The 24,178-nt window shown below is 34.7% G+C and overlaps 1 protein-coding gene across 3 annotated transcripts in view; it reads left to right on the forward strand.

Annotated features, from left to right (window-relative positions):
* Positions 1-24,178, forward strand: part of PSPC1 (paraspeckle component 1) — a 107,162-nt gene that overhangs the window by 45,656 nt on the left and 37,328 nt on the right. Inside the window, exons 7-9 of one of the 3 annotated variants that reach the window (XM_045017940.1) lie at positions 6,290-6,347; positions 9,687-9,856; positions 13,327-14,187. The exons of the other annotated variants lie outside the window; for them this stretch is intronic. Coding sequence (XP_044873875.1) covers positions 6,290-6,347; positions 9,687-9,856; positions 13,327-13,512 — 414 coding nt within the window. The 3' untranslated portion in view covers positions 13,513-14,187. Of the gene's footprint in view, positions 1-6,289; positions 6,348-9,686; positions 9,857-13,326; positions 14,188-24,178 lie in introns of those variants that run through there. 3 annotated transcript variants of the gene reach the window in all.

The raw sequence follows: 24,178 nt of genomic DNA on the forward strand, positions 1-24,178 counted from the left end.
AAATTGTCATAATTGTGGGAAATTCTGGGGGGATGTCAGACAATAGTTCTTAATGACACAGATATTAAGATTCAAAAAGTTAAAACACAAATTGTATATTTTGACATGTGATGTTGACAAAGTATAAATGTCCTTAAATCGAACTCTGGTAAATTCTTAAACAAAATTTTTCTTTCTTTGCTTATCTGTAAATTTGAATTAATATTGGTGGAAATATTTTTCCTCTGTGTTCATGTGTGGTGAAATCAACATTTACCAATATTTACTGATAAAAATCTAATACTTTCAAGTCTACTTCATCTGTTTGGTCTTAAAAGCTGACCTAATCTAAAATTTGGTGTAATACAACAGGTAATATTTGCTGTTCTGTCTCCAACAATCTGGGTTGGGAGGGAAGGGAATGGCTCCTTTTTAGGAGTAGTAACACCAAAATAGAATTTATATGCTGCCCAATGTGGTCTCTGCAATGGAGTTAATATTGCCACTCTACATTGAAGTGTTGAATGAAATGGACTGCAAGCTTCTGAGGTGGTCATTTTCCTACTAAACAATACATGCTAGTGCACAAAGGATTATGTTCAGTCTTATAATGGAATATTGACAACTTTTTCCAGAGTGTTTCTTTTAAACTTGGTGGGAGATACTGAAGCGCTAAAAGATCTGTACTTTTCTGACATTGTAGTCAAAGTCCCCTCTGTTGTGGAACGAATCCTATTGCCTATTTAACACATGAAATATCCTTACAGTGAGAAAAACATGATGTCACCTGAGTTTTGTTTTGCTTGAAAAATTAAAATGGTCTGCTATTTTTGATAAGAGCATCCATATTTAGAAAAAATAACTTGATTTTAATGGATAACATTTAAAGTGACTTCACAGGAAGTGTTCTGGGACCAAAATTGCAGTGTTGCTTTTTGAATTCTCTTCTTTTCATTTTGATACTCTTGTGATCACTGATCTCAGCTGGGAAGGTGAGTGAATGGTTTTACATGAAGCAAGATTTGCATTCCCTGCCACTGGGTGCTGACGAGGATTACGTGGGTTGCCTTCTGATATAAACCCAATATAAATATTACATTGCTGGCATTCTTGCTTTCTGCCATTGTTATTCAACAGAACATTCCATTTCAAATATATTTCTATTTACAACTTTATGATGATGAATAGTGTAGCATATATAGACTTGCATTTTTTTGGTTCCTTAGGCTACTGAAATTAGAAGGCAAATTTCCTAGGAAAAATGTGATTACCTTGTTTTGTCTGTACCTTAACTCTTGCATTCTGATGCTTTTTTAATACTAAAGGAGAGATGACAACTAATGATGATGGAGATGCTTTCATCCCTCATCTCAACAAACTTTTCCACCTACCTCTTAATTTCATGAAGTTTTGTAGCAGTGGACTTCAAAATATTCTTTTAATATTTTTATATTTAAAAAAGATGTGTATATTTTTAAAGTTTGTTAGTGTATTTATTTAGCTCAATGGTACTGATATTCCTGCCCTTAAAGATCTCTTTTTTTGTAATGAATGTAGAGGAATGGCAAGCTTGCAAGTAGGTTTTAAGTTGTATCTGAGGGTACACATTTGGTACATGCTACAGGAATTTCTTTTGCATAAAATCTTAAAGGTGGAGAATGCAGAAAATTAAAATATTATGTAGATACAAAAATTTTGAATGCAGGGAATACAATACAATTTCTACAGCATTGAAATAAGAAAGTCAGAACCTACATGTGACCCTTACAGTTGCCCAGGACTATAACCATAATTGTCAACATACCAAGAAGTTTTCTAGGGACAAATTTTTCAAATAAATCAGGGCCACTGGCGCTTTATAGTTGCATTCCAGCATGTTTTAAATTATTTTCTTAGAAATGTGAGAGAGGCAGGAAAGAATAACCTAACATTTGCAGCTAAATCACTCCAGACCCTTGGTTTAGTTGAAGAGTTGTCCTTTGAAAATTGTGTTGCTCCCTTCTGTCCCCATTATTCATTCTGTGCACTCCATATGACTCCTACTATGCTCCCCATGTTTCAGCCTTCTCTTCCCATGGCTTCTTAATTGTAGTCTTCCTTGGCTCCCAGTGTCCCATAGGATTACACACTCTGTTCCCTCCCAATCTTCTGGTTGCTATTTCAGCTTCTCAGCCCTCTTTTCCCATCTTCTCCCCAATGACTCCTATCCCATGCAGGCCCCTGTGTTGGCAGCTCAGATGTTTTTGCCCATCTTTCCTTCTCAGTATCAGCTGGCTCCACTTTAATTCCCTGCTGTGCACAGCTGAGAGGTGGCTGCAGGAGCTGGAGCTGTTTGCTGCTAGCAAAAGGGCAAACATCCAGAGAGTGAGAAAAGGGCCCAGTGATCTGGAAATGAACAATTTAGTCCTGCTTTTGTACTGTCATAAGATATTCTGGGACACTATTTATGTGGGATAGATTTTTTGACTCTCGTGGCCAAACCCAGACTGCTGTTTGTAATTCAGTAGGTAGTCTTATTCTGAATAAATGATTTTTAAGGATAGTATAGCTGTTAAGAATTATATCAGTCAAGCAATAGCAGAACAGTTAATATTTAGTGATATTTTTTTTTTTGGTGAAGTTAAATGCCTCCTTTTGGCACATTAATGTGATTTTTTTGGTCCTTGTGTTTTATTTGTGAGTATCTCACAAAACAAGTGAAGAAGAGAATGTCGCGGCTCTGAAGAGTATAAAAACTAAAATTTAACAAGACACTAAAAGTTAGTTATAACCAGACACAACTAGGGAAGATGGAAGAAAAGATTTGTTGAAATGGTGGCAAACAAATGGACGTCAATTTGCAGGCAGATTTTGTGGTTCTTTGATCTGCAACCTGAAACATTACCTCTCTCCTTTAAAAGTCAGCGGCAACGCTAAAATGAAAATTGAATAAACCCAGTGGAACCAGTTGAGTACTCTCACTAACCAGTTTTTTTGGGAGGAAAGGGGAGTTACTTTAAAAGAAACCCACCCTAAACCACCACCTTAAGTGAAATCCTTTAGCATTAACTGCTTTACTGAAGACATGCAGTATTACATAGCAAGCCAAATAGTGCTTGTGTGTTTGAGTGGGGATGAAAAGCTTTTTTAAAAGCATAAATTAAAACATATGTATATGCTAAATGCTTCCTATCTCCAAAAACACCCCCACGCACCCCCCCATACCCCTCAAAACGAAAAACTGGTTGTTTTTGGTTATTCACTGTTTTTGGTGTAATTCAGTGTTCAGTATCATTGCAGCTTGCTTTAACTAAACATTTGGGCTCTACATTTGGCTCTGGCACAGCACCTTTCATCAGACTTGCTATGTGCAATGGAGTCTGAGATGCTGTAAATTCTGGTCTTGCGTGCTATGGGAATTGGGAATGCCTCATACTAGATTGTGTGTAGTAATTTACCTAGATGTTGCTCACTTCCAAGTTTGTCTTTAAGGGCAAAATAAAATGGGTTGGGATTGGTAATGAAATGTGGGCCATTTCATCTCTAGGTCACCTGCTTCAGTCTAAGCTGGCACCTGAGTCAGTTGTAACTGAAAGTCTTTTTCTGCTCAGTGTTTTGTGGCCTTTATGTATTGGTTGTCTATGTCTAGTTCCTAACAGGTTACAAAACCAAAAAATATCAATACGATGGGCACAAATTGACATCCGTGCTGGCATTTTGCCAAATTAGACTAAGGATTGAACGGGCATAGAGACTGAACTACTCTCACTCCTTGTGATGATCTTTTCAGCTCAGTAGTGAGGCATATTAACAGAGCAGTTTGGTACTGCTTCTGTGGATAAGTGGTTGACAACAGTGTTTCAGGATATGAATTGTCACCTTGTAGGAACACTAATTTTGCCTCTCTCCCTGTCCTTCCCTTCCCCCTCTCCCCCCCCTTTAAGATAGGCAGCAGTAATTGCAGGGGAAGGGCCAGGAGGTGCCTTGGGGCTCCAAAATCTGGTGATAGGGTTATACAGGATAAAGGCTGGAAGATTAATGCAGTGGTAAGGAGAGAAGGGTAATAGCTCCTGCCCTTATGACAAATGCTCATTGACCAGTCTTCCATTCCAGTTACCCAAATATGCCTACATCCTTTAGTGATAAGCATCCTAACTCTTCATCACCTCACTAAATCATGACTCATCCAAAATGAACTGCCAAATCCTTGTACTCACATCAGTTTACAGGAGTTGTCCACCCAAACCCTGTACTTTCCAAGTTCAGAACTGCCAATGACAATGTCCTGACCTCAGTTAGAACTCCCGTTTGTACCCTACTCATAACAAGTTCCCACATCTGGACATCATTACAGGAATAGTTGCCCTGTACTATTAAATGTTGGTGATTCCTGCACTAGAGCATCTGAAGTCAGCAACTTTAAGTTCACATTGCAAATGTGGGAGACTGAACAGCTCTCTGATATTAGGATAATGGAGCCTTTAATCTTCGTTACCTGTTGCCAAGACTACTTTAAAAAAATCAATGCCTAAAGTTAGATTTCTAAATCCTTAATAATTGGTCTGGTTTTCAGAAGGTAAAATACATCCTTGAATATTTACTGACTGTATTTTAAAACGTCAACTACATTTTCCCTTCTGTTTGTATATAACTCTAATTCTCAAGAGTCATGCATATCTACCAAGAATGCATGTTTAAATGTATGGAATCTGCTTTCCTCATGGGGAAAAAAGGCTAGTTGTCTGTCACTAGATTTTGTTTTCTTCTCCTATAAATTTGTTGATTGGTTTAATATTTAACTGTGTGTGCTGTTCTTTCAATACTCCTGGGGGAATTCTCCACCAAAAAGTTAAAAATTTTGTGCACAATATTTTAAAATTCTGCATGTTTTATTTGAAAAAATAACACAATATAAACATTCTGGTTTCAATTATTTTGGTAATTTATTTAAACTACAATAGAATGGATGGGGAATGCGAGTGGGGAGCATTGGAGGAAATCCCCAAACCCCCTTGTTAATAGTAATGTAGCTAGGATTGACCGTTTATTGCTAGTTATTAGTCAACAAATATGCAACCATATGCTCAGTGTTCCATCACAGGCAAGTGAGGGCTGGGGAATCAAACTCATAATTTATATTGGCTACTGACCATCTCCAGAAAGTTCAGTAGCACACAGTTCCTGGAGCACATTTTGATAGGAAATTTTTTCAGTCCAAAAATTTAGACCAGTTCTAATCACAAAAGCTCCGTAAGCATTTATAAGGCCATACTGTCCTTTACACCCCTCTGGCAATGTGAAGGAGCCTTAAAACTTTTACACCTGTTTTATGCTCCTGGGGGAATTCCCATTGTTTTTGTGAACAATTCACTAAGCTGGCAGGCTGCTACATTCTGCTCTGCCTGAGGGGACAGAGCCTGCCCCATGCCTACTTCCTCAGAAACACCCTGAAGCCCTGCTCCTCCATACTGAGCATGCTGCAATAGCGAGCCAGACGGACAAAGTGTGTGCGTCTGTGTCTCTCTCTCTCTCACTTGCATAATTGCCCAGTCCCTGCCTTCAGGTGGTGATTTACGTCTCTATCAGCTGCTCCGAGCACCCAAGCCAACCTGCCTGTGCTGCCGGTGAGGGGTGCATGACCACTCTTGCAACTTCCCTTTGCTTTCCCATCAGAAATCATTTTTCTGCGGGGAAGCAAAGAAATGGGTGGGGGGAGAGATGAATTCTGCACACGCACAGTGAGGCAAAATTCCCCCAGGAGTATTTCAATACTTTTTGTCTTCCCAAAATGTAAATGGCAATGTATAAATCATTTTGAGTGCTAGTGTTCTATGATAGACAACATACTTGTGTTTTCAGTTAGGTGGTTGTTTTTTTTTATTGGTACTATCTTTAGTTTTGAATACTAGGAATCTCAGGCTACAAGGCAATCAGACCTCACAGCCTGATTAAAAAATAAAAAACATTTGCTTATTTTTATTAACAGTAGCGCAAACTATTTTAAGAGAATATTCTAAAGCGGTGGTCTAAAAATAGAATTACTTTAGCATCATTAGACCTTTGCTTCTGTTTAATTAAACTTCTCTGTAAGATTTGTATTAGGTTTACGGGAAACTTTTAATACGACGTATGCACATTTGTCTTGTTTGTTTATTACCAAATAATCCCAATTCATATCAATTGAAGAATATATTTAAATGTATTTCCTGCATTTTTTCTAAATATGACTAAAGAAATTAAAACTTAAAGAAATTTTGTGCTTTTTTTGTAGTAGATGGGAATGTTAAAATAATCATGATAGGTTGACCATGAAAACTATGTTTACTTTCAGAGAGAACAGGAAATGAGAATGGGTGATATGGGTCCTCGTGGAGCAATAAACATGGGAGGTAGGGATCTGAAGCAAATAGGCTTCTGTAATGTAAGACTACAATTCTTTGGGACTGTACATGTTATTCATTGGTATTATACAGTAGTGATGAGCTAGTAGTAAGGAAAAAACATTTTAATGATAGGTAATATAAAATTTCATCCATTTTGTTTCCAAATAACTGATTCTTGCAGTAAGTATCTATTTACTGTACTTGCATTTTATTATTTTAGTCTCTGTGTGGAAGAAAAATGTAGATATTTACGAAGTAGGAAAATAGGAGAAGGCACTGAAGATATCATCCTGAAAAATGTTGTTTGATGGAAAACATGAAACAGTTTCTGCTGTTTATAATAAATCTTGTGGAAAATTTTTTTATCTAAAGACAAAAGTTTAATGTATATTTAGTTAAACAGATTCAGAATAATTCCGTTCATGGTTTTATTAGATCACTTCTTGGTGCTATGTTACTTAACAAAAAGTTAAATACTTGTTGGGGACTAAACTTTAATAATTTTATCCCGAGTAATAGCTGCAAATTGTCTTGCATTTTCATTGTTGCCCTCGGTGATATTGTCACTGTTACAAACGTGTTTTTATTAACTGACCGTTCAGGCTACAAATATAAAACTATTTTGTATATATAGCATGGGTAATCACCACTTATATTTCATACTGAATCAGTCAACGTGAAAAAAGTGTTCAGTTAGACTATGCAGAATATCTGCTTTTAAACTACACTAAACTCAAGTAGTATATCTCTTGATCAATCAATTCTATTAAAATATATTAATCATGAATATGTATTTTCACTGAGCTTCATAATCTTTGATTAAAACAAATCTTGAAATAAACTTGAATAGTATTCATTAAGGAATAGAATTGTCATGCCTTTTAAACTTTAAATTATGTCTGATCCGTATATCATTCATCTTACGGCTTTTAATATCTTTTGACACTTGGTAAAGAAACATTCTTTTCATTTTCAAAATAAGCTGTACTTTACATCTTCTCTATAGTGCCTTTTTAAATATAACAAGCTTGAAAAATTAAATTTGACAAGTATACTCTAAACTTGAATCATAGGTTTACATTAATATCTAATCCAGGTTCTAAAAATATTAGTGCCTATTGTCACATACACCAATAGAAAAAAAGATTTACAACTTTAACATGACCTCATTTGCCATTAAAAATGTATCATTCAAGAAAGACAATTCAGAAAAATAATGAGCTAGAAATGTAACATACCTAAAAGACCATTAGTCTTGGATCTAATAGTCAAATCATTGAATATATAATTACATTTAAAACTGAATATTCTTCAGTTTCTTAAATAAGAGCTACAACTTCCCATGGTGTAGCTCATAGACTCTCACAGGTGTGTGCCCATGTAGAAAAGCATAGTCTGTTTTCTTAGTAGCGTTGCAATAGTGATGCTCTGTGCTGAAACCACAGTCCTAGTTGTATATGCACCTATTGAGTCAGCTGTGATACCAGCACTGAGAACTGCCAGTACTATAGGCAGTTTGCTGCTACTGTCCGAAGATGCATGTGTGTTCCTGTTTTGACTCTAGCAGTAGTATTAGCCCCTCTCCTTTTCTTTTTCTGTCTGCTGCTCTGGAATGGCAAGAGTTAGCAGAGGATCAATGGTATGCTCACAAGGATGGATACTCAGAGCAGACTGTTCTTATGGACAGAGATGTCTGCTTCTCTCCATCCCATGAACTAGTCGTGCTCATGGTTGAGTGAGAAGCTCCTTACGCTCCTTTTATATCCTGCCCTCTAGCGCAGCATCTGTCTGCAGTGGGTCAGGGAGACATCTGCCAAAGTTCACGTGGAGGAACAACCCTTCAGAACTGTGATGAGTTCAAACTTTTCTTTAATTAAAGACTAGTGCCTCTCCTCCAAATCTTCTAACAGAAAGTCCTGTAGCACTTATCCCTAGTGACACAGATCCTTTGCAAAACCTTTCCCTCCAGCAGAACTAATATAAGAGGGTCAAGGTGAGGCTGATTTTAGCACTCCACTAGTATCAGAATCATGCACATATATCTTTGGGGGCAATGATACACTAGTTGATCACTGATAACGAGCAGTCAGTGCTAATAGCATAGAGGAAGTGTCATGTACGTATGTATAGTAGTAGCAATATGATAATAGTCCTGAATGATCTATTTACAGTTAATGCATTTATTATAATTTCTTCCTAACATGAAAGGTGATAGTCTAATGAAGTATGGGAAGGACTTTACTAGGTATTTCAGTCCATCCAACATGTTTGATCCTTGGATTGTATTCACATACTACAGTGATGGACCTGGTATAAAACCCTGGAATTTGGCATATTTTCTTCTGTTTTGTTTGTCAAAGAAAATGGATACATATAGTTGGCTGAACAGGATGGATTGTCCATCTGAACAAATACGGTTTCATTCCCATTCTATTTGGATTTTTTTTTACATTACATCTCATATGTCTGATTTACTTACCCAAGTTTTTTCTTCCTTATAATGCAACCTTGCAAATATATACAATTAGTCTTACTGTATCTGCTGATTAATTTAGTTGTTACTGACAAATGAATCATATATGGTAGCTGAATTTTTATTATAGATAAACTTTCTGTCCACCTCAGATTGCTGTTTCTTTTGTTTTTGATTCTACTTTCTTACCTCTTACTGTTCCAACAATGGATCAACAGTTTTAATGAGTTAGTGTTAAATGTTCCATTTGTTTTGTTGTATCTTCTTAATTTCAGAATCTATTGATGTTTATATTAGCGATAAATCTCTTTACAATTCTTTTCTTAACTTTCCACTATCCAGTACTTCTGTAAAAGACCACATTTTAAAAAGAATTGGAAAACCTAGGGTTTCAGTATTGCAATTGATTTGTAATATGGAATAAAGTAAAGTGTTGCCTTTTCCGATGTAAGGTGCTTGAAACCTAAATGGCCAAGTTGTGTAAAAGTTGGCCAGTTGCAAATTGACTTATTTTTCTTGTCTGTTGTAATTGTGTATATTATTCACAAAATATGAATACATTTAGTAAACTTTTGTGCAAAACCAGTAGAAGTACATTTATTTGCATACCTTGAGGTTCTCAAATTAAAGGAAGAAAATGTTTTCGTTCAGAAAGCAAGTTGTAGAATAAAAAACATTTGAGCAATAATTTGAAAATGAAGATCAATTTAAAAGTAGATTGAGATAAATGTACAGTCTCAAAGAATAAAAGCAACTTTTATATTTCAAGTAATGGAAGTCTTGTATAGTTGGTTTCTTAAATATTATAAATTGTTTGTTGCTTATTGTAAAATTCAGATAGGACAGCTCTAAGTATAGATTGTTTTGCATAGATGCGTTTAGCCCAGCACCTGCTGGTAACCAAGGTCCTCCTCCAATGATGGGTATGAATATGAACAACAGAGGAACTTTACCTGGCCCTGCACTGGGTCCTGGTCCTTCCATGGGACCAGAAGGAGCTGCAAATATGGGAACACCAATGATGCCAGATAATGGAGCAGTGGTAATGTATCATTATAAAACTTAATTACTTTGAACAGTTGTCATGTCTCATGGCACATCTTTTGCACCAAAGTTAACTTCACACTAAAGTGACTTTATAGTATCTCACATTTTTAATCTAGTGATGATACTTACCTGAAAACATTTTTAGGAAGTTTTTTTAAAAAATGTTTTGGGTCTGTTAAAGGCAACTGATAGGTAAATCATTTATATGCTTAAATTAAATATTTTTGCACAAGGAGAATCTTTTTCACTTTAAAATCTGTTGAGGATATAAACTAGGAATAGTGAAAATCCAGAATGAATTCCCCCCCCGGAACAGGGATGATTATCTTCAAATGGAAATGTAGCTATTAGTGGACCAGTCTTCTAAGAAGTTGTCTGGTCCTTACTTTAAATGAATCTTAGTCTAAAATTGTCACTTGTAGTAGAACTGTGAATGTAAAATCTATCATGTAAAAATACATTTAATCTAGCAAAATATTAATTCTCTTATAGGGTATCCTGCATGTTTAAAATATACTTAAATCACTATATTATGTTACCTGTTCTCTATTCTGTTAGTTATTTAACTAAAATGTATTTATTAATTTTACTTTGTTATGAGGTTTATTTTTCAATAACACCAAATACAGTTGTGATTAAAGGTGTACATAGTGTGAAGATATCTTTGTGTAAAATACTTTTTAAAATTATTTTAGTATATAAACACATTATTACAAGGGCACTGGCTAAAGCACCCGTAAGAGTTATGGCAGTGATTACATATCATTGTAGAATAGTTACACCAGCAAAAATTATGTGGAATAATTGATGTACCAGGCTAGGAAAAGCCCTATTGTCCAGAAGTTCAGGTGACCAAAAACCTGGTCTGGACAGTTGGAATTTACTTACTGAACAACAGAAGAGCTCCTGGCCTGCACTTAAAAGGCATGGTTATCTTAGCTTTGCCCATTAACCCACGCACCCTCTTTTCCTATCTAATATCTTTTGGAGAGAAACAGCCATCTGTTTTTAATAACTTTTTAATATTACATATTTTCTGTGTTTCTGGGTGAGTGCATGTCTGAGGGGATGTTCTGGTGGCAATATATGAAAAGTAGAACAGGCAGTTTAGAGTATTCCATGATCGCTTTGCTAGAGCACTGAAACGTAGCTGAATTTTTTCTTCCTCTCTATGTCTCCTCAAAGGAAAATTAACTTGAGGAAACAGTATATCACTGTCTCAACAGCTGATTTGGAGAGGTAGATGCTGACAAGAGTGAATGCACCTTCAATACCAGACTCACATTTTTGGCTTAGTGCATAATGTGCACTGAACCTAATCTTTTCTAGTGAGAATGGAGAACCTCTTTCACCTTCAGGACTTTTACTATCAGTGCCCCAAGATAACAGACTGTTGCTGGTAACTACTGCACTGATTAAATGGGCCTTTCATGCATTTGCCAAAGTTTTGGCTTCATTGTGCTCACTGAAGTCAGCTTCTCAGAACTGGTTTCTAAAAGAGGGAGAGCAATGGAGAAAAAAAGGTATATTAACTGTTGCAGTGATTCAGCAAAACTGTTGAACACAGAAAAGTCCTTATTCTGCTTGCTCAGCTCACCTCTGGAACACACCCTTAGGGTTCCATAATAAAAACTGCTGGATATAATGATGCGTCAGCTTGACCCAGCCTAAAGCTGAAAATTAAAACTGCTGACATTTCGAAGGAAATGGGAGTTTAAAGAGCAGATTAAGTGGATGATTTGCTCATCTGGCCCTCTAATTTTAATAATTCCCCTTTTGGTTTTGCTCAGACATTTGGGGTTGCTGTTTTTTTTTTGTTAGATGGTGAAAAGAATGTGGCTGGCTAATCCTTGTGTTCTCCTCAAAGGACTGTAATACAGCGTATTTGCTGTTTGGTGGATACAAGAAAACAAAGAATGGGGGATGGAGGGAGGGGAATCCAGTTTTCATTTTCAACTTCATATGGACATGCACCTAGAATTTTTTTTTTTAAGTGCAGGTCATATCAACATCTTGTTATTGATGTAGACATATAACCATAGTTTCATTTAAAATAAAATACCTTACTTTGGCTTCCATAAATGTTGGACAGCCATATTTTCTTCATGGACAACCAAATTTAAGATCCAGATTGTCACTGGAGAAATCACTTTAAAATATCCTAGCTTGGCTCAGACCTTTAACATAGATACTTAATAGTCATAGTTCATTTTTCAGTCTAGAAGTAGAAACCCTAATTAAAAATACCCATCATTAGCTTATAATTATCTGAAAATTAAACCAGCAGTAAGAGTTACATTATTAGGCGTATGGGAACTTTGCATTAGATAAGCCATTCTTTCATGTCTGGGTATATTCAGTGTTGGCAAATTTGCGTTGATTAGAAACAAGATTTTATTGAAAGTACTGTGTTATATTTTAAAACTAAATACCTGTGTAAATAATTATCTCCCAAAAATTACCTAGGGGGGGAAAAAACAGAGCACAGCAGCATTAAGAATTAGGGGCTAGATTTTCAGAAGTGGTTAGCACCCAAAATCTGGCCGCCTCATTTAAGTGTCTAAAGGGGCTGAGCTCTTTTGGAAAGTCTGACCCAATATGTAACAGTACATATTATATCCACATCATATTTAGATAAAACTTTTAAAATATTAGTGACTAGAGCCCTTATCTTGCAAATGCTTGTGTTTATGTTTAAATTAGAATACTTAGATGTGTAAATATTTGCAGAATTGGGGCCTAAGAGAGGACTTTTAAAGGAGGATTATGGTACCCACACCTGCATTAGTTTATATTTAACTTTAATATGGTTCAGGGAGCTAAATAAAATATCTTACATCTGTATTTCAAGTTGGGCTACATTTAAATCTTCCTGAAGAGATTTAAATGTATAATAGTCTCTGATGGGAGAAGATTTATTCCTTGAGTCAATAATCTTTGGAAACATTGAAGCTACAACTCACAATCTCATTTTTTTCTACTTTGGCAATGCTTCATTTTCTGAACAAGCTAGTGAATGCAGGAGCACTGAAATACGGGAAGATTCACATAAAATGTTTGCTCCCTGTCTTCTAATAGACTAAAAAAATATGTTTACTGTTACATGGAGGATAAGTACGGCTTTGTGGAGAGGCAAGCTTTAGAGTGTAAATTTAAATTATATATTCAATAGAAGTGGTTGCTGGTACAGTCTGAGTGGGACGCAGCTCTTTAGTATTATATGTTTAATGTACCTTTGTCTTAATTTTACAAAGTTGGAGCATAGCATTTAATAAGCTTTTATTTTCAGCTCCTTTTTGAATAATAACTAATTTAATTGCTCCTTTCTTCCTTCTATGTATGCTCCTGATTCTGCTGGACTATCTGCCGAACTTCATGACAACACCACTTGGGGTTTTGCCATTTTTGTTATAATTTACATTTGGCGCATTCCAAATGGACTTAATATTCATTGTATGTTGTTAGCATAATGAGAGATTCCCACAAGGAGGCCCATCACAGATGGGTTCACCTCTGGTTAGTAGAACAGGCTCCGAAACGCCTCAGCCGCCAATGAGTGGTGTAGGTGCCGTGAGTGGTGGACCTGGTGGCTTTGGTAGAGGAAATCCAGGGGGCAACTTTGAAGGACCTAACAAACGTCGCAGATATTAAAACTTTCTTTCATTCCTTACTGTTTAGAAAATTCAGTACAAATATCCGGTGGTATGCCTTTATAATTTTTAGCTGTTATCTGGAAAGCAGTTTTATTGTTAATGTAGTCTTTAAAACAATTTCTTTTGTAATTCCTAAACTTTTTTGTATTCCATCTTAGGCTTTGTAGTGTAGAGCAGAAATGATGCGCATCATTATGTAAGTCAGCTGTGTTTGTGACTTCCACAAAATATCAATGTGTGACCATGCTGTAAAACTTGTGCAGTTATTTGATCACAATAAAATATAAAACAAATTACTTAAAAGGATTTTGGAAATGTTATTACAAATACTGATGGGGAATTTTAAGTTTAATTATAAACAGCTTCATTTTCATTCATCTTATTACTTAGGAATTCCCACCTTAAGTGTAAAGAAAATTACATACTTAATCAACTGTAAATGTGTGGAAATAGAACTGTAAGTTTCAATACATGTTATGAATACGTGTTATAACAAGTGATTGAAGCTAATGCAACTTTTGAATGGTATCCCGTTACATATAAACCCTTAATAATCTGTAAAAAATACTATTAGCCTATTTCTCACCTTCCTGTATGAATTTAGTCACAATAGAATTGTCAACAAAATATGTTGTGTTGAATTTTTCAAATAAATATTTTGAACCTTGGAAAATAACTTCCATCAAAAGGTAAATCTTCACCTGTGCTTATTCATTCATAAAATGCAACAAATGGTATTAAGGATACTTAACACAAAATAAGGTTTTATAAAAATTAAGTTGTAATTTCTGTGCATTTGTGAAATATGGTGAGCATTAGTGAATAGTGTTAAAGTATCCTGTTAGATTATGGTACATTATTTATGCCTAGTTTATTTAAGGCCTTTTACCAAGTTACACACTGGACAAATGTTTCCCCTTCTATCAGCTGGTCCATATAGCAAATAAGAATCTTCTCCCAATGGCTTGTAAGAAGACACTATCAGTATCAGTGACTTTCCCATGTTTATTTCAGAGGGGAAAATCATCTTTGTTTTTCCAATGTATTATTGCAATTACTGGTATATGCCTCCAGTGGAGTATCAAGTATTTTTTATTTAGAAATAACAATCTTAATGCCAGTTATTCTAGATTTTGAAATGAATAATTACAATTTGATCATTTAATTAAATTTATTCTGGATTAAAATGATTTATCGAAGTGTAAGACTTAAAACCCACACTTCCAGCACAAATATCCAAGAGCAAGTAATGTGGCAGAATTATTGGGAAAGTCTGTTATGATAAACAACTGGAACAACCTATTAGATTATCTAGTCCTCAGTAAAGGCAAGTGAGTCTAAATCTTGGCTGCCTTGCACCTTTTTGTCACTTTCACCTGTGCAAAATGGGTATAAAATCCTACCATTTTGATTTGGGATGATTTGCACCCATTTGCACAGGTAGAACTGACTACATGGGGATTTGTGTACACACAAGTTGCACTGGCTTAAAAGTATGGTGTTACACAGATTAAGTTAAACGCTTTTAATTCAACATCATACCTTTTAGATAAATCAGTGCAACTTGTGTGTGTAGACTAGGCCAAGAGTACAGGGCTGCTGACAATTGGGCTCGAAGGCTCTATGTCATGTAAACTTTCGATATAGAGGTGTGGTGATTTTGTTGAATTTCTTTGTAAATAAATGGATAACCATTAAAATTAGAAGTAGAGCTGGGAATTGAAAAATACTTTTATGCACACCGTGTTACTGAGTTGCTTAAGGGAGATATTAACTGAATGCCACAAACATAACACAAAAATCAAGAATACTGCTCAGCAAATTTACAGCGATGTAATTTATGACTGGTATAGCTAAATCCATTAGCAGCTTCCTTTCTCTTAGGCTAGTGCTCTATTTTGTCTAACAGCACAAACTTAATTCACTTCTTACAGTTTTGTATGCAATACGATTAGTTTGGTTAAAAGTTGGGTATATTTTTATTGCATGCTACAAATTGCAAAAAAGAATACCCATTCTTAAAAGTAAGCTGCACCCAGTTTACTGAGCATATTATCCTTAAACTTAACATATTATCCTTAAACTTAACGTGGTAAGAAACATTACTACTTGTCCTTAAATTAAGTGTAAAAGCTTTCCTAGTTGGCACTCATTCATGACGAAAAATGGCATTTATAACAATGCTATTGTAGGGGACCAGTGTTGGAGATTAACTTTATCCCATCCTTTCAGGCTGTATTAGTTGAAGATTGCAAATTTTGCCTAAAGATTAAGAAATATATTATTTTTACATTTAATCTGGCCAATGATAAATATTTTTCAAGTGAGTGTTTAAATTTATAATTTGAATGAGAGGCACAATAAGATCTTCATCAATTGATAAAGATCCAAGAGGTTTTTGTTTGGTTGTTTTTTCCCCCAGTAGGGGGTTTCATTCTGAGTGTCCTGGCCAAATCCTTATGTATTATTCAGGCTCTTGTATGGCCATTGTAACTGTAGTATATCTGAACATCTTCCAGAAGCACATTAAGCAGTGTAACAATCTGTCATGTGGTTCTTTCTTTTTTCTTCCTCCACAAGGAGAAATTGTCTTTTTTCAGTATGTGGTGTTACACCGATTGCACTGTCTTTATTAGCAAAAGTTAGGTCAAAGTAGAACAGCTTGCACTTAGAAATGAGGTTTATGGTACATTTCAATTCCTGTGGGAGTTAGTTCCAGTGTCTTGAACTGGTCCCCCCAAAAAAGTCTCCTGCACACCTTTGTGGTGGGTAGTTCCGTGGTGCCTGAGGAGTAGAGCTGTTGTCTGCTGTATGTGTGCCCGAACAATAGTGATCTTACATTAACTTTTAGGTATCCTGGGCCAAAACCATTGACTGCCTTAAAAATAACATAGATCTTGAATTCGACACATTATTCTATGAAAAGCCATTTTAGAGAATAGAACACAGGTTTGAAGTGTGCGCGGTACCTGGGTTGTTGAGACAGGCTGACGCATTCTGTGCCAGCTGGAGTTTCTTGAATGCTGACTGCTTCATGCCCAGGAAGGGATCATTCTGTAGTCCTTTGGGAAGATGATAAAAACAGGTATAACTAAGGCCAGCTGTAAAGTGGGGTTCCTAAAGTATTTGTTTAAAATGGTAAGTAGAGATGGCTAAGGCTGCTGGTGTGTTGACTGCCTATCCTGCTTATCAGTGTTGTCTCATTGTTTCCTTTTACTACGCTGTCTGTCTATCCGTCTGTCATCTCTTGTTTTATACTTAGATTGTAAGCTTTTGGAGGCAGGGACTGTCATTTTGTTCTGTGCTTTTGCAACACGATGGGGTCCTGCTTCATGACTATGGCTCCTAGGCTCTACGGTAATATAAGCAATAAATGGTAGTAACATATTTTTATTCTGTAAAGGAAATTAGAAGTTATGTAATTCACATAATAGTTGTCTACTGTAATGCCCTTGAGGAATCAGAAAGATGTTCCTGAAATTTCTTCCCACAGTGACTTAATTTTTGTGTGGGACAGTTTATCTTCCTGTAGTGTTGTCCAGAGGTTTGGACGGCATTAACATTCTATTTAAACAAGTCACAAAACTTGGGAGAAACTATCACACTTTTCATTTTGATAGAATACAACAAACTTGAGAGATTTTGGAGTCATTGAAAGCTATTCTCTGTACTATTTTGCTGAAAACTGTTAGTAATATTAATTTGCTGCTCTGGAAAGAAAAGGAAAGATAGCATCCATGCAGAAGAGGGCACAATACATATGTACAGGATTTGGAAGAAATATGTCAATTATTCTTACTGTAACACAATATTTTCCCAGCTATCACAGGCCTTGATGCATGACAATGTGTGGCATGCAGATGCCACATTTGAGTCTCAGTTACTTTGGTTTAAGGAGGGCTATCTGGCATACATATCGCGACTTTGATTTTTCACTTTTGAGTTCATTACTATTTAGTACCTACCTGCCCAGCTTTCTGGTTCTTAGAAAAAATACTTTTTTTATTTGGAAATTAATTTTTGTGATTCAGATCCACTAGACTGGATTTCTCACAAAATAAAATATTTAGAAGAACATCCTGAAGACCTGTCCAGATGAGTGAAAGTTCCGGAACCTATCAGGCTTTTTTATTGGCTACATGTCTTTCAGACAGAAGAGATCCAGTCGGACATAGAGATGCAATAAAAGTTCAAACCAAATTTTCTAAATGACTGACCTTTTTCTGCTTCTCTTATTTACCATTTTGAATATTGTACTAAGAACGTGTCCTCCTGAATATAATACAAGCTTTGTAATAAGATCATATTTTGAATTTCTATTCAAATTACTTGAAGTTTTTACATAGTTCACTGACATAATTACTTAACTCATTATAACATATACACTCTTGTTTCAGCCCTACTCTTAAAGATATTTTTCAGTATACTTCACTGTTGCCCCTTACCTTATCTTCACTTTTATTTCTTAATCATCTTCCTGGCTTGAAAAAATAGAACCATTTTAATTGGCCTTTCAGTTGGTTTCAAATAGTTTTTGTGAAGCACTACTTTCTTAAATAATTCTTGTATTCTAACTGGAAATAACCTCAGGAGTTATGAGAGAGACAGCAGTAACTTTGTGTGATAGAAAGTAGGAAGTCCATTGTTAAGACGTGCTCCATACTTGCAAAAATAATGCACTTTTTTAGAAGAGGTATGCTCATCTGACTCCTGCTACATAATGCAAGAGCTAGGTAAGATGTGATAATATTACTGTGATTTGCCTGTGATGGGGAATGGGAAAATGTTATGTAATGAGGAGGTTGTAGGAAAGCAACTTTTTGATACGACTGTTTAATCTACTATGTATATATCATGTTTATACAACAAGGAGAATGAAAATTCCTTTGAAATCCTGTTTTCACATTTTAAACAAATTGTGAAGTAAGCTTCTGAGTCACAAAGTGAAGTAAGTGTCTTGTATCTTCTTTCTAGGCTACCAACTGTCATATGTTACCTTTATAGCAAATGTCTCAGAGTTTTCATTATTTAGACTCAATAATTTTTACTAAAATCCATTTGAAATATGTACAAATGTAACAGTAAGAGAATTGCATAAAGAAACTTGCAGTATTATTTGATCTTGTCTATAACTTGTATTGACTGTGTAATTTTGATTCCTGTAACACTCAACATAAATGATAGACTTTATATCTTTTATGGATTTTTTTTAATAATAGGGAATGTCTTCATATCAGCACAAGGCATTGGTGAGAAGAATTAAAGCATAAGTTTATCAATAGATTTTTTCATAAAACATCTATCATCTTAAAAGCCTCACTTCAGCTATATAAATTTCAGAGCTTCATTTCACTTCTGTGACAATCCATGAGATGTGATACTTTTACCATGATTAATCAATCCATTATGAACTTTTAACTAGTAAAACTTCTATTGTAACTTTCTTAAATATAATAAACTGAATTTTGTCATAAACAATACTTATGAATACATTCTGAACATACAGAAAGAAACCTTTAATATAGATACATCTTTTATCTGCATTTTCAGGAGGATAGATTTAGTAGGTCTTTTCCATCTTAAATGTACTTTTATCTACAGTAAAAGGTAAATTCAGATTTAAAGTTTATATTTTAAAGCATTTTTTATGTTCCTGTTTTATAGAATGGTTCTACATTTAAGTCATGCAGCATTAAACAGCTGGTTGACATGGTGAAAAATCTCTTTGTCTTTTGTGCTGTCCCATTAATTGGAACAAAATGCTGCTGTAATCTCTAGTATTAATCAGAATAAACATAACCTTGGTATTTCATGCACACACATCTGTGAGTTAATATATTTTTGACTTCCTTTACTGGTGCGTAGTGAATTTATTGATCTAAAAACTTCTAATTGTGCCTAATTATTTTAGTGCTTTCATATCTAACTCTTGTAGATCTGACCACTGTCAGAAGACAGGATACTGGGTTACATGGACCATTGGTCTGACTCCGTATGGATGTTCTTGTGTAGTACGTTGCTGTGCCATTTGATTCCTTCGTTGACTGAGAGTACTTATTTCTGCTATCCTGCTGGATGTGGGGCATAAGTGTTTAATTTAATGAAAAATGATTGAATATCTTGAGAATAACATACGCACAAACAGTTCTTCAGTGTGTAAACTGCAAAAAGTGAAAAATAAACAAACATGCAATGAAAATAAACCAGGACTGTGGTTTAATTTTGTATTTATATTAAGTATGCCACCATATACTTTTTGAAGTTTGTCATACATGAAAGTTTATAGGGGAAAAAATTGAACCAGTTACTGTCAGGGATACTTTTCCTGTTAGTGTCTAAAATACTTGGTTACATTTTAAAAAAAGTTCTTACACATCACTCTTAAGGGACTGGTATGTCAGACTCAGTTTCATGATTGAATGTTTTTTGCCCATAAGAGTAACAAAAGATTCAAAAAATGTAATTTGAACCCTCTCACTGTCATGTCCAAACAGTATGGAATATAAGACTATCCCTACTGACCTTATAGTAGAAAAAATGTGAACAGAATGGGGTACAAGAATATAACTTGGCAGTTAACAGTTTTAAAATCTGGATACTGAATAGAGCTGGGGTGTTTTGGGGCCCGGGTCTGCAAATGCCCAAGCCCCACTCTTCAGCCTATAAATTCTAATCATATGGTTAAAGGGGAAACTACAATATTATTTCAAGTGAGGATGTTTGAAAGAGGCAAAACTAAAGATAAGTAAAAGTTCTGCTTTCTGCATACCCATACATGTTTACCAGTTAACCTAGGTAGCAGAGAAAATGTGTTATCAATAGTTTGAGCCACAGGTGATTTTAAAAAGATAACTTATTTTATAATGAAAATGTATATCTGTGGCTAATTATCCTTACTCATGTTGGGCTCTTGGTTTTCTTAGTATCCATACTGGCTACATTAATTCTTTGATTAGTGAATATTAATACTTCCTCTGGGGTTAAAAAGATATGTTTGACTGGCATATTTTAATCAGATTGTTGGATCTTGATGATCCAGTAGTCCATATGATTATTGTTTTACAGTTTTTCTATTTTGATATTTCCCAGGGAGTTAAATCAGACATTTTACTTACAAACATTTCAAATGTCTATAACCGCCCTCCCCAGCATCATTTGCGCCTGCCATCCATGTTGTTACTTCCCTCCTCTTTTTCTTTAGTACTTCATATTTTTAAAGAAGATATTCTCTGTCTGGAATTGTGCTTCTGGCAAGCCTAGATATTTGTCTAGCATAAAATTGAGAGTTCCATGTAAACCAGCTACTGTCAAAATGTAGTTCCAATACAGTCCCAAACATAAGTGGCCTCATAAACTGCTAGTACATGTGGTTAATGTAAAGATTTTTCTGTTAATTAGAAATGATTAAGCAACATGGACATCTAAAATCTAAATATTCATAGATCAACCTAGATAGCATGAGTGAGCTGCTTGTCAGCTATTATTTTTATTTGTGGGTAGATCGTCCATCTGTTTGACTGAAACTGTAAGAAAGCTGTTTTCAGTCATAGGTAAGAAGCTTTTTGCCTGTAAGTGTCCTCTGTCCACAGTAAATAAATATTTCATTAGTAACTGCCAACTTTGTGTGTTAATCTTTTTCTGGTTCAGCACCTATTATTCAATAGGAACTATGAAAATAAATATTCATTGCTATCATGTCCTGTTTAAGTGTCTTTTCAGTACTATCAGACAAATACTTGGCTTAGAAATGAATGGATGAGAAATGAGTTGGGAGCTTTAGTCCCATTCTTCATCTTCAAATGTCCACATTATAGAAAAATCATAAGTGGTACTGTTAATGTCAGTCTCAGCAGAGGTCAAGAATTAAAGGTTTGGAGAGTTAATTAACTTAACCTATAAATGGTCCTTCCAGAATTTGCTTGTGTGCTAGCTGTGGGAGCTTGCCTATTCACTGCCTGCACTTTTATTCTATCGGGGAGGAAGCTTTGATATTCAAAGTTCGCAATTTATTACTTGTCAAGTATTCTAAAATTCATGTGAAATAATTTTTTGTGTAAGAAATATAGTATTGTTTACAAATGAATGATTCATAGACTCCAGGCCAGAAGGAACCATTGTGATCATCTAGTCTGACACAATATGTATGTAATCACTTAAAGGGATAAGTATATAACAGGTAAGATACAGTTTTAATCAGTTTGAAGCAAAAACATTTAAAGGAAAAGTTACAAAAAGAGAACTGAGTATAATATGAAGCAATAGTTTTTTGTCCTCTATTTTTGATGCTATTTAGACTTCAGACCCCTAGAATTTACTGCATTATCAGTAACTGTTCTGCATCTGAACTTGTTTGGAATAACCAGTGCTGTTCCAAGTAGTACAAAGAATAATATTTTTGATTTAGTGTTGGGGGATGTGATTTTCACTTTTCAAAGTACAATATTTAGAGATCAGAAATCTAATTTATAAGAGAATTACAACGGTATATCAACTTGTAAATTATTGCAATAATCACATTAACAAATATTTATAATTTAAGTATTTTGATTTACAGTAATGAAAGTGATATACAATTTAACTTCATGTTGGCTTGAGCTGTGAATATTCTTGTAGAACCTTTATAATGTCAGTTTACTGTTGCCATGTTATGTCCCTCTGATGTCTCTGATTTTATGTTTACATTTTTGCATTAATACAATTTCAGCACAATTAACCTGATATACACTGTGTCCAGTGTACATACATCCTACTCACCCATAGTTTTGAATGTTAATACACCAGTGTGGGATCAGGTTGTTAGAGCATTTATTTCAACCCTCTGACTAGGACTTACTGTACTAGTAATGAGGTTTTTATTGCTAAACTTGCTTTCCTTTTTCCTTTGAACAATGTACGTTTTGTGGCTGTTGAATCTATTGCACATGAGGATGGATAAAACATTGATTTAAAAAATCAGATTTGTATTTAAATTGGATTTTTTAAAACTAAATTTATACAGATTTTTTTTAAAACCTATTTAAAATTAAATTTAAAGTTAACTTATGTTAAGGCTTAAACTTCTTATAATTTGGTAAAATCATTTAAATTGAATACCAAAAATATTAAGCAGTACGTTTGCTACCAGGTTTTAAAGAAAGACCACTAAACTCATTGCCTAAGCATCTGGAAACAGAGTTTTTCAAGTGCTAAACTAACTTTTGATAGCTGTAGCTTCTTCTGTAGAATATTTTCTTCATTTATTCAATTAGTTCAGTTCAATGACTAGTTAATTCAAAGCTAAGAAATGAGGTGGGAGTTGAAAAAAGGAAAGCTTGTTTTCAACTTCCAATCTCTGAATAAAAATTAGGTGTGAAAGGATGAGATCTAGTACTAAAATCTTGGACATGGTGACCCGAAACAATCAGTTCAGTTCACTAACTAGGGACAAGATTTCCTTTTTTAATCATTTAGTTTTAAAAGCACACCATGATATGATAAACTTTCTGAAACTTTTTTCTTATGTAAGTAGCACATTTAAAGTAGCTTTATATAACTAGTTAATCACAATTAAAATGCTGTTTTTATGCATTTTTAATTTGAATTTCTATCCAAATAGACTGACACAAAACAAGGTTAAAAATTAATCTACAAAATAAGTGCACCATTCATCATTTTTCATCACAATAAAAATTAAAAATCAGAATAAATGTATGTCAAGATGTATAATTGCTTAAATAATATATATAGATAGTGTACTCTCCTGGTTAGCAAAAAGAAGCACTAACTGTAGTGTAAAAGCAATATTTAATAGCAAATAAACATATTTTAATGGTCTCTAACCAGGGAGAAGGAACCTTTCTTTAGGAAAATAACTAAACGTACCAGTGCAAAAGATGATCTAAATCAATGATTTTATACTGTAATTTGGGGAATTCAGATATATAATCACAAACTACAGTTTGAGTGCAGTCACTTTCACCTTTTAGAAGTGAGAAAATAATTGAAGATGCTGTGTGGACTAGGATGATCTACTGCATAAAACTAGTCTATATGAAATATATTTGGGGGGGAATAATAAACTTTCATAGTTTGATGGGTTTATGAGATGCCATATGCCATAGTACTTGGCTCTTTCATTTTGTTTTATTGGGAAATGCCACTTTATATTGCAATGGGATTATTCATTATAAAAAGAGTTGACCAACTGGTGTACCAAGAGAGTTGAAATCAAGATGTCCAGTGACCATCCTTAAGTCTGAAAATGAACCTGTGGGGTAAAATTGCAACTAATTATGTCAACATCTCAGGCAGTACAGTGTCATCTATAGTAATAAAAGCATGCTTTGAGATGGGGTGGTAAAGCATAGCAATGTCAGAAATCAGAAAACAATTGAATTTAAGTGATGTTTGCACTTACTGAATATTGTGATTCATTTATATTCACTGTTTCTAGTCTCAGATTAAATAACAGATTTTAAGAATAGATGAGGATTGTTTGTATTTTTTTTTCCCTCACAGCATCATTATGGAGCAGAGCTAAGGTTGTGTGGGTGCCTTAACTGTGCAATTGTGTGCTTTAATAAGTTGGATTTCTTTAAAGTTTAATCTTAACTCTCAGTTTTCAGGGTTTGTAACACTTGCTTTGGGATAATTACTCTTGTAATGTTTTTATCCTTAAATTACTG

The sequence above is a fragment of the Mauremys mutica genome, chromosome 1 (genome assembly GCF_020497125.1).
Source record: "Mauremys mutica isolate MM-2020 ecotype Southern chromosome 1, ASM2049712v1, whole genome shotgun sequence".
Classification (NCBI taxonomy): domain Eukaryota; kingdom Metazoa; phylum Chordata; order Testudines; family Geoemydidae; genus Mauremys; species Mauremys mutica.